At 44.0% G+C, this 11921-nt stretch overlaps 1 protein-coding gene across 1 annotated transcript in view; it reads left to right on the top strand.

Moving 5' to 3' along the window:
• KLHL4 (kelch like family member 4) overlaps positions 1–11593 on the top strand; it is a 39190-nt gene extending 27597 nt beyond the window's left edge. The window contains exons 5-12 of the mRNA XM_070951722.1: positions 725–937; positions 2604–2790; positions 3834–4058; positions 5698–5860; positions 6935–7147; positions 10138–10309; positions 11101–11175; positions 11458–11593. Coding sequence (XP_070807823.1) covers positions 725–937; positions 2604–2790; positions 3834–4058; positions 5698–5860; positions 6935–7147; positions 10138–10309; positions 11101–11160 — 1233 coding nt within the window. The 3' untranslated portion in view covers positions 11161–11175; positions 11458–11593. The remainder of the gene's footprint in view (positions 1–724; positions 938–2603; positions 2791–3833; positions 4059–5697; positions 5861–6934; positions 7148–10137; positions 10310–11100; positions 11176–11457) is intronic.
• The last annotated feature ends 328 nt before the right edge of the window (positions 11594–11921 follow it).

Below are 11921 nucleotides of genomic sequence, written 5' to 3'. Positions count from 1 at the left end.
CTAATATTTCTAAAGAGAAACCAAAATAGGCTACTTTTCCAAGACGCCTGAGCTGAGGACAAGACAAGAAGTAAAGGATAGAAATTTATCAAAGAGAGATCCAACGTAGAACTAAAGAGAAATTTCTGACTGCCATCATCCTCTTTTAATGACCCCATAATCCCTTGCGGGGTGGAGTCTGGGCAACTGAATGGAGCTAGCAGAGTGTTTTACTGGCCGGATGCCCTTCCTGTCACCAGTGCGGAGTTTTGTTCAGCAGATAAATTCTCATGGTGCCCAGAGAGAGAAATATCTGCCTCTACCTAGGATCGAACTCACAGACTCCTGATTGTGAGGTGAGAGCTCCACCTCTAGGCCACCACTCCTGAGAAGAAATTTCTGACAGTGTGAACAACCAATCAGTGGATTAGCTTGCCTTCAGAAGTTGTGGGTGCTCCATTGTGGGAGGTTTTTAAGAAAAGGCTGGACAACATTTGTCTGGGATGGTATAGGCTCTCCTGCTAAAGCAGGGTTGGACTAGAAGATCTCTAAAGTCCCTTCCAACTCTGTTTTTCTATATTCTGTTCTTAAATTATGAACACATGTCATTTTATCCAGCAGTATTTTGGAAGAACTTTACCGTAGGGAGAAAGTGGGAATATCTCTTGTAAGTTATTGGGATTCTTCTAAGTAGTTTTTTTTTTTAAATGACATTTAAATACCTTTTCTTGGTTGTCTTCTTAAGGAACATTTCACCGAAGTCATAAAGAACCAGGAGTTTCTCTTACTTCCTGCTGGTGAAATTGCTAAACTGCTTTCCAATGATGACATTAACGTCCCAGATGAGGAATCCATCTTCAAGGCATTAATGACATGGGTTCAGAATGATTTAGACAATCGGCAACAAGATCTCGGAATGCTTCTGTCTTATATAAGGTTGCCCCTTCTTCCTCCGGAGGTAGGTTCGAGGATGTGTACTAGGAATATTCTCTGAATACCGTAATTTTTGGAGTATAAAACACACCTACCTTTTTTGGGGAGGAAAAAAAAATCTGCCTCTGCCTCCCAGCAATTTGCCTCCTTGCAGCAAACAGCAAACAGTCTGCTTTAGTTTCATTTTCAGCACAGCCTGATTAGCACAAGAAAAAAAATCTGCCTCCCAGCAATTTGCCTCCTTGCAGCAAACAGCGGAGGCCTGCACGGCAATAGGCAATGGCAATCCCTGCAGCCTGAAACAGCTGAGCTTCGGGAGGCCAATCCAATCGACAATCAGCTGCTTGTGCTAATCAGGCTGTGCTGAAGCTGAAATGGGCTGTTTTGCTGTTTGCTGCAAGGAGGTAAATTTCTGGGATGCAGAGGACAAAGGGTGGGAGCCAGAGGGTGGGCGGGGCTACATTGGGTGTATAAGACGCACCCAAATTTTCACCCTCTTTTAGGGGGGAAAACGTGTGTCTTATACTCCGAAAAATACGGTAGGTTCTTATGCTGGAAAAGGTGGAAGGAAAGAGAAGAGGGCAACCAACAGCAAGGTGGATGGACTTAATCATAGTAGAAATGAGTGCAACATTTTAAGAACAGGTGGAGAAGATCAGGTTTACATGCGAAGGTCCAAATAAATTGATGTATTGCTACACAACCTCTGCAGAGGAATCTTCTCAATGAATGATGAACTCCTGCTTGAAGTGAGATAAAGGTCAATGGAATTGAAGGTGGGGGGGTGAGACTTCATCTGTTTGTGTCTACATAAAGATTCTATGCTGATCCCACTTTTAACTTCACCCTAGGTTCTCCCACCCCTTCCAGAACAGGTTAGGGATAGATAGTCACGGAGAAGTTCTATCTATGTGGTCTCTAAGAGTAAAAAATGACTTGAGGTCATTCAAGTCAGCTTGCCTTCAAAAGTTATGGGAGCTTCATCACTGGAAGCTTTCAAGAGGAGACTGGGCTTCCATCTGTCAGAAATGGTGTAGGGGCTCCTGCTTGGGCAGGGGGTTGGACTAGATGACCTACAAGGTCCCTTCCAACTCTATTAATTCAGTCAGTTGGCCAATCAATCAATCAATGCTATGGATATGGAGGGTCTTTGAAATATTTTGTTCAAGAAGTCATTGAGGAAGGCCCTATTACTGGGTTAAGAAAAATGTACATATAGTCCAGACATGCAGTTAAAACTCTTATTATTTATGGTCCCCCCGATGATTTGAGTTCCACACAGCAGTGGGATTCAGCCAGTTCGCACCCCTTCGGGAGAACCGGTTGTTAACTTTCTGAGCAGTTTGGCAAACTGGTTGTTGAAAGGAATCATTAGGCAGAGAACCGGTTGTTAAATTACTTGAATCCTACCACTGGTTCCACAAGTATTTGGTCCATTTCTCTGCACAGTGTTTTATATAGAGTTCATAGGAGTTGCAATAGATCCAGAGAATGTAACTGGAAAACGCAATATAGAGTGTTCACTAGCTCCGTGTTTATCTTGTCTGGTGGACATGCACATTAGCATCACAATCTGGTTCCTAGTCCAGTTAGCTCTGGAAGATAAATAATAGTGTTAATAAGGAATTGCTGATAGAAATGAATTGCTGATTCTTTCACTACAAATAATAATAATATTATCTTTGTCTCAGCTTTTAGCTGATCTGGAAAACAGCCCCATGTTCACAACTGATCTTCAGTGCCAGAAACTCTTAATGGAAGCCATGAAATACCACCTTTTACCGGAAAGGAGATCAATGATGCAGAGTCCACGGACAAAACCCAGAAAGTCCACTGTTGGTTCTCTTTATGCTGTGGGAGGCATGGATGCCACTAAAGGTAAACCCCACTCTTTTGACGAAGTGGCTTCTAAGATTATATGGAGCTCAGATCACGATAAATTATTTCACTTCTATAATGTCACTGAGCCAGTTGTATAAAATGTGGGAGCTGAATGCTGTAGGTGGTCTACCAAACTTGCTTTTAGGATCCCAAGATCCCACACAATGTCTTATTTTTAGAGACGGTGGTTAAGTGGAGATTACGAGGAAGAGGAGGAGAAGGAGGAGGAGGAAGAGGGGGAGGAGGAAGAAGAGAGAGGGAGAGAAAAGGAGAGAGAGAGAGAGAGAAGGAGGAGAGAGAAGGAGGGAGGGAGAGAGAAGGAGATAGAGAAGAAGGTAGAAGGAATGAGTGAGAGAGAGAGAAAAGGACAGAGAGAGAAAAAGGGAGAGAGAGAGAGAGACAGAGAGAGAAAGAGGGACACACAAAGAGAAAGAGAGACACACAGAGAGAGAAGGAATGAGAGAGAGAGGAGTGAGAGGGAGAGAAAGAGGGACACACAGAGAGAAAGAGGGACAGAGAGAAAGAGAGAGAAGGAGGGAGAGAGAGAGAAGGAGGGAAAGAGAGAGAAAGAGGGAGAGAGAAGGAACGAGAGAGAAAGTGAGAGAGAGAGAAAGGGGGGAGAGAGAAGGAAGGAGAGAGAGGAGTGAGAGAGAGAGAGAAAGAGACAGAGAGAGAGGGGTGGGGAAGAGAGAGAGAAGGAGGGAGAGACAGAGAGACACAAAGAGGGACAGAGAGAGGGAGAGAGAGAGAAGGAGGGGGAGAGAGAGAAAGAGGGACAGAGAGAGAGAGAAGGAGGGAGAGAGAGAGAGAAGGAGGGAGAGAGAGAGAGAAGGAGAGAGAGAGAGAGAGATAGAAGGAAAGAGAGAGTGAGATGAGAGCTCCACCTCTTGGCCACTGCACTACTCAAAGACTACCTGTGTATGCAGACTAAAATAATGCACTATTCTTTTAATGAGGAAGCCATTAAAATTAAATCATCCGATCACCGTAGGAACGTGATTTTCCATTTTTAACCAATTTTCTATTTGCGTTTCCAACAGGCACCACCACCATTGAGAAATACGACTTGAGAACCAACAGCTGGATACAAATTGGGACGATGAGTGGGAGGCGGCTGCAATTTGGAGTTGCTGTGATCGACAACAAACTCTACGTGGTGGGAGGAAGAGACGGCTTGAGGACATCCAATACCGTTGAATGTTTCAACCCGATAACTAAAGTCTGGACTGTGATGCCCCCAATGTCAACCCATAGGCATGGCTTAGGTAGGATGGATAGAACTGGGATTCATGGAGAAGTATAGTGAGATATATGCAGGTAGACCTCCACTTACAACCATTCATTTAGTGGCCGAAGTTACGACCCTGAAAAAAAGTGACTTCTGACTGGTCTTCACACTTATGACTATTGCAGCTTTCCTTGGGTCACATGATAAAAATTTGGGCAATTGGGAAACTAGCATCTATTTATAATGGTTGTAACATCCTGGGTCTCACCTGATCGTCATTTGCGACTTTCCCAATGAGCTTCCAACAAGTCAAACTGGATTTGCTAAGGGAATCCATGCGACTCACTTAACAACTACAGGATTTACTTAACAACCATGGCAAAAAAAGGTTGTAAAATCAAGGGTGACTCATTTAATGGCTGCCGTACTTAGTAATGGAAGTTCTAGTTCCCAAATGAGGTCATAAATCAAGGACTACTTCAGGAATGGCAGCTTCTCCCTTGCGTTTCCCCATAATGATGGAATCCATAAATATGGAATCTCCATTTCTGGTCCCAATTGTGTTTTAAGTTCCAAATAACCTGTGTGTGTGTGTGTGTGTGAATGAGTGAGTGAATGAGTGAGTGAATGAGTGAGTGAGTGAGTGAGAGAGAGAGACACACAGAGAGAGAGAGAGACAGAGACAGACAGAGACAGAGACAAAGAGACACACAAAGACACACACACACACACACACACACACACACACACAGAGAGAGAGAGAGAGAGAGAGACAGAGAGAGACAGAGAGAGATAGTGACAGAGACAGAGGCAGAGAGAGACAGAGACAAAGAGAGACAGAGAGAAAGAGAGACAGAGACAGAGACAGACAGATAGAGAGACAGAGACAAAGAGCCACACAGACACATACACACACACACACAGAGACAGAGACAAAGAGACACACAGAGAGAGACACATAGAGAGAGACAGAGATACACAGAGAGAGAGAGACAGAGACAGACAGATAGAGAGACAAAGAGACACACAGAGAGAGAGAGAGAGACAGAGAGAGACAGAAAGAGACAGAGATAGACAGCCAGAGAGACAGAGACAAAGAGACACACAGAGAGAGACAGAGACAGAGACAGACAAACAAACGGACAGCAATCAAGGTTAAGATCCTGACTTCTGATCTGGTATAAGCTTCAGCTATTCAAGCAGGCCTGAATGTATTGAGATAAGCTTATGAGAAAAACCAGAACTCAACAAGAATTCGTAATATTTACGGAAGAAAGTCAGGAAGCTATCACCCAAATAATTTCATAAGTGAAGTGCTCCAAGAGTTACCTTCCTTATAAAAAGGTGATTCACCCCCTCCTTGTGTTTCTTATCCCTACCACCTCATGCTATCGACTCCTTCTTTTGAGTGGATGGTCAAATTTCTTCTTGTTTTTTAACGGACCATGTGAGAACTACATCTGGCATTGGTGACTGGCCAGACAAATAATTAAGAATAATTTAAGATTTTGACCTTGGAACCGGCTAATAGTTAAGGTGCTTGTAGACGCAGGTCGTTCAGTATTGTAGACTTCTTGGTTGGCAATGAAGGCCGTAAAGATATTAAACAAATGCCCACTGCTTTTCTAACCCCAATATTATCTATTGATCTATTGTCATGCACGTTTCATCCTAAGGGGTGGCAATGCTTGAAGGACCCATGTATGCTGTTGGGGGCCATGATGGATGGAGTTATCTAAACACAGTTGAACGATGGGATCCCCAGGCTCGGCAGTGGAATTACGTGGCAAGCATGTCAACTCCAAGGAGTACTGTGGGAGTCGCAGCTTTGAATAGCAAGTATGTATGGCAACTTTTCTCTTTAATCACCAATGCATAGGGTGTTCTTATGTTTAATATCCCTTTAAGCAGTCCCCCTACTAAGACATCTTTTCCTCATTGGGCTTATTATTCTGGTGAAGCACTCCTCAAGGTGAAATGGAGCAAATTCTTACTGGCCAAAGAGATGTTTAGATCTCTACTGTACTCTTTCTAGGGTTCTCTTCATAAAACATATGAAGAACGGTTGCAGGAACTGGGTAAGGTAAAGGTAAAGGTTTCCCTCGCACATATGTTCCCGACTCTAGGAGGTGGTACTCATCTCTTGAAATCCATTACCTTCCCACCAAAGGCAGTTCAACAGTTCGAATCCCTCGCGCTGCGTAACGGGGTGAGCTCCCGTTACTTGTCCCAGCTTCAGCTAACCTAGCAGTTCGAAAGTACGTAAAAAATGCAAGTAGAAAAATAGGGACCACCTTTGGTGGGAAGGGAACAGTGTTCCATCCGCCTTTGGCGTTGAGTCATGCTGGCCACATGACCATGGAGATGTCTTTGGACAGCGCTGGCTCTTTGGCTTTGAAACGGAGATGAGCACCGCCCCCTAGAGTTGGGAACGACTAGCACATAAGTGCAAGGGGAACCTTTACCTTTAAAGTATTATGGTTCAGTAGCATTAGACCTTTTGGCATACAAAATTTGGCAAATTCAATGTTGGCATTTCTGGGCAGGCTGAGGTAGAGTCCTGTCTAATATCTAGCAGAAACTCTAGACTATCCCAGATCAAAAGAAAGTCTATTGTAGTCTTTAGTACAGCTAATGCCAGGTGCAAAGTATCAGGACCATATGTTAAGTTCCAGTTCCGAAGATGTATACCTATACACAACCCTATACGTAAGAATATAGTCAGCTAAAAAGTTCAACATTAAATTGTTCAATATAGGAGTCAATGGATTTCAAGAGGGGTTGAACTTAGACCATTTGTGGAAACGTAAGGATTCCAGGCTGATGACTCATTTAATTCTGCCTCCAATTCTGCCTTCTCTTTTCCTACAGTTAACTCTATCTGTGTTGTCCTCGTGCGATTTATTACCATAGGTTGTATGCAGTTGGAGGGCGTGATGGAAGCTCCTGCTTGAAATCCATGGAGTGCTTCGATCCCCACACGAACAAATGGAGCATCTGCAACCCAATGTCCAAAAGACGCGGAGGAGTCGGCGTGGCAACCTACAACGGGTTTCTCTATGCTGTGGGAGGCCACGATGCCCCTGCTTCAAATCACTGTTCTCGGCTTTCTGATTGTGTAGAAAGGTATGCGCTAAAGGTAGAAAAATATAGGTGTGGAAATTGAGATTGGGCTATGCGACGTTATCTGTTAGATCTCAACCAATACTGGTCTTATTAAACTTCTAAATAAATCTACAGTTTAATGAAGCCACGATCCATCTGGGCAACATTCAAGAGAATAGAAAATGAGAAAAACAATCCTATTGTACCAAATTTATGTTATCTTTCCTTAAAACGAAGCCAATGGTCTTTGATATGAAACGAATAGTTCTCTTCTATCTCCTATACCTCAAAAGTCTTTTTTAGCTAACTTTAAATAGTGGCTTTGCTATACTAAGTTCTCATACTCCTTTCAAGAGTTCAGAAAGATTTCTAAATTGGGAATGATTCAGGGATGAAATCCAGTAGGTTCTGACAGTTTTGGAGAACTGGCAGCAGAAATTTTGAGTAGTTCAGAGAACCGGCAAATACAACCTCTGGCTGGCCCCAGAGTGGGGTGGGAATGGAGATTTTGCAATATCCTTCCCCCAGGAATGGGAAGGGAATGGAGATTTTGCAGTATCCTTCCCCTGGAGTGAGGAGGGAATGGGGATTTTGCAGTATCCTTCCCCTGGAGTGGGGAGGGAATGGGGATTTTGCAGTATCCTACTGCTGGAGTGGAGAGGGAATGGGGATTTTGCAGTATCCTTCCCCTGGAGTGGGGAGGGAATGGAGATTTTGCAGTATCCTTCCCCTGGAGTGGGGAGGGAATGGGGATTTTGCAGTATCCTTCCCCTGGAGTGGGGAGGGAATGGATATTTTGCAGTATCCTTCCCCTGGAGTGGGGAGGGAATGGGGATTTTGCAGTATCCTTCCCCTGGAATGGGGAGGGAATGGGGATTTTGCAGTATCCTTCCCCAGGAGTGGGGAGGGAATGAGGATTTTGCAGTATCCTTTCCCTTCCACACCCACTAGGCCACGCCCACCAGGCCACACCACGCCCACCAAGCCACGCCCACAGAACTGGTAGTAAAAAATATTAGATTTCATCACTGGAATGTTTAAAATATGCAAAGATGTTAAATTAACGGGTGACGCAGAGATGGTATTCAGCCAATTATGAGTTAGAGCAATTCACTAAGAGATTTTTGCACGGTCCTGGGCATTTATCAGACATCTTTCAAGGAGAAGCAGCCAAAGGAACGTTTTATATTGCTACCCAGTTTTTAGCATTTCACTTCATAGAATATAACTAGCAACATTCTAGATTATGACTAAGCTATTAGTTTAGAAAGCCCTCTAGTGGTTGAAAAAGAAATAATTGGATATCCTATTTTTTCCTCCTCTTATTATTAAAAAGAAGTACAAGTAGTCCTGGACTTACGACCACAATTATTATTATTATTATTTTTTTGCTTTAATTTATATGCCGCCCTTCTCCGGAGACTCAGGGCGGCTTACAATTGAGCCCCAAATTCCTGTCGTTAAGTGAGACGTGTGTTAAGCAAGTTTTGCCTCCCTTTTACGACCTTTCTTACCACAGCTGTTAAGTGAATCACCACGGTTGATAAGTTAGTAACCCGGTTGTTAAGTGAATCCGGCTTCCCCCATCGACGTTGCTGGTCAGAAGGTCCCAAAAAGGAGATCACAGCAACGGTCGTAAGTAGGAACCCGTTGCCAAGCGTCTGAATTTCTGATCACGTGATCATGGGGAGGCCGCAAACTGTGAAAAAATGTGTCATAAGTCACATTTTCCAACGCTGTTGTGATTTTGAATGGTCACTAAATGAACTGTTGTAAGTTAAGGACTAGCTGTATCTTACAATTTTTATTTGGGTTTCTGATGAAAGTACTGAAGTAGTTGCCATTGCTTTATTCTATTTTTTTTTTTTTAAACATTTCTCACTTGAATCTACAATCCTGGTAGGTTTCTATCCATGTTAATTACATAACCTGACCTTATCAACTGAAATTTTGTGATTATAAATTGAGGATTTTCTGTGTACCGGCTAACCCGATTTATACTTTTGTGATTTTAAAACACTCTAATGACAATAATAAACCTTTTTTCTCTCTCCATACAGCCCATTTCTAAACTATCTTTAGTTCAGTCTCATGACGGTGAGATGGGTGGTGGATAAATGTAATCAATAAAATAAATATTATTATCTCCCACTTAACAGAGGAGCACTTGAGTGGTGCAGTGGCCTAGAGGTGGAACTCTCACCTCACAATCAGTTCGATCCTAGGTAGCGGCAAATATTTCTCTCTCTCTGGGCACAATGAGAATATATCTGCTGAACAAAACTCTGCATTGGTGACAGGAAGGGCATCTAGCTGGTAAATACTCGGCTCCATTCAGTTGCCCAGATTCCACCGTGATGCAAGGGATTATGGGGTCATTAAAAGACAAAGAAGGAAAAGAAACTTAACAGAGGAGTACTTCTGTCACGATTGTTTGATACAATGCTCTTGTTTTCATCGATCTCCCTTCTGTGACTATCAAAATGATGCCAATGAGAAAGTTACGGCCATGAACCATGAGCTAATGTATCTGAGATACTTTGAAAAACCTGCATAGCTTATGTCTACAGCAGGAGTCTGCAACCTTAAGCACTCAAAGAGTCATTTGGACCCGTTTCCCACAGAAAAGAAAACACCGGGAGCCACAAAACCTTTCCAGTGCCTGACTATTTCTTGAGCGGCCACAAAACTAGAATGTGTAGTTGAATTAAATGTTCTGTTTTCTTCTGAAACTTTTCTTTTCTTGGATTTATGGTTGGCCTACCGGGGGTTGAAAAGCTCAATAAATCGTGTGCTGCCAGGTGTCGCACATTGGCAGTTGTGATGCATATTTTGAATGACAGGGAGCCGCAGCAGAGGGGTGAAAGAGCCACATGCGGCTCCAGAGCTTCAGGTTGCTGACTCCTGGTATACGGTAAAATACAAGAAGCCATAAAAACAAAGATATTGTCCTTCTCATTGAAGTAACTTTTACCAGTAGCATCTGCTCACGTTGTCTTACAATGTTTTAGGTATGATCCCAAAACTGATACCTGGACCACTGTTGCACCTTTGAGTGTTCCTCGCGATGCTGTTGGGATTTGTACGCTCGGAGATAGATTGTACGCCATCGGGGGCTACGATGGACACACCTATTTGAACACAGTAGAATCTTACGATGCACAGAACAATGAATGGACAGAGGTAATTTCTTAGTGACTGCATCTCTGCTCCGGTTGCTTGGTTGTATCCCTGTCATGGTGGGCCCGGTGGCTCAGTGGTTAAAGCCGACAGCCTGGGTTTGAGACCTGAGCGACGGGCTGTGCTCCCATTCCTTGCTTCAGCTCCTATCCGTTTAGCAGTTTGTGTTGTGGCCATTTGACTGCCGGCCCCTCCAGAAGCCGAATGAGAGGAGGAGGCAGTGTGGGAGTCAGGGTCAGCATCAAGGCAACCTGAGAGCTCCGAGAGGGAAGAGGGAATGAAGTTGCCAGAGAGAGAGACAGAGGTGGAGCCTGGGTCATCTGTCAGCCCTCAGGTGGAGAGTCAACAGCCCCCAGGTCTGGAGGTGGCTGATGAGGAAGAGGAGGAACAGCTGGGTCCAGTGCCTGATGTGCAGAGGCGCAGAAGGCAGAGGAGAGGAGAGCAGTGGAAATCTATGGGCCAGTCCTTGGGATGAAAGAGCCATCCCTGCTAGCAAAGCCCCACTCTAGCTCTGGGGATAAAAGGCAGGGGGCGGAGATGAATAGATGTGGCAGACAACTATTCCTCTCCCCTGCCGGACAGACTTGTTAGCCTGAGGTGAAAAATAATTATTTTTGCTGGGGCTGCTGGAGCTCCTAATAAAGGAATCATTGCTTCAACTACAGAGGGTTTGTTGTGTTTGGGGAGCTGGGTCAAAACAGTTTGAAAGTATGCAAATAAATGCATGAATAACATAAAATAAAAAAAAATTGCTAAAAGACAAGGATCTAAGCCAGGCCTCCTCTGTTTTATAGGAAGTCCCGGTCAATGTCGGAAGAGCCGGTGCCTGTGTGGTAGTTGTGAAACTTCCATGATGAACGTCTTCAGGTGTGAGTACCTAGCCAACCACAGCTCCTCCGAGCAACCCTAACCGAAGGGGAGAGCTTATATCCTTCAACAGAAAGACTTTTCATGCTTCTTTCATTTCAGAAGAAGTGACAGGGCTGCTTTAATGGGAAACCGAAGTACGGGAATAACAATTTCTTAAATTCCAAAGATGGGCTCTTTGGAATTTGGGCTTCCATCATCTATGGTGGTGGACACCTCAGTTCAGAGGTGCAGTGCTGGGGACATCATGTGCTTTTATTCCATTCTTCTTCTTTTTTTTAAAGAGAGCAAGATGTCTACCTGAAGATAATCCCATCTGTGTTGGGCATAGCCGATGTGCTATATAATACGAGCGCCGGCATACTTTCTACTTGGCATGAAGAAACAGGCAGATGGCCAGTTCGCTTCTTGAACTTTGAACTTTCCCTCATTGCTGGAAAAAATTGTTCCTGGCTTATCTTAGCAGCTCTAGGAAGACTGGATTTCAGCACCCTTTGATTGTTTCCACAATGCCGCCGATCTTGAGACACGATTGGGCATTGTGGAGAATGAAAAGGGTTGATGAAATGCGGATGATTTTGACATCTGATCATCACAGCAAGACAGGTTCACCGATGGATGGAGAACCACTAGAAGATTCTTTGACCTGGACTTATTTTTTGGGTGGCAACCAGGAGTGAAATCCAGCAGGTTCTGACAGGTTCTGGAGAACCGGTAGCGGAAATTTTGAGTAGTTCTGGAGAACCGG

The sequence above is a fragment of the Pituophis catenifer genome, unplaced genomic scaffold, assembly GCF_029215685.1.
Source record: "Pituophis catenifer annectens isolate HBS135680 unplaced genomic scaffold, rPitCat1.0.hap2 SCAF_11, whole genome shotgun sequence".
Classification (NCBI taxonomy): domain Eukaryota; kingdom Metazoa; phylum Chordata; class Lepidosauria; order Squamata; family Colubridae; genus Pituophis; species Pituophis catenifer.
Note: the sequence above shows the minus strand (reverse complement) of the source record. Positions and strands in the feature narration are given on the sequence as shown.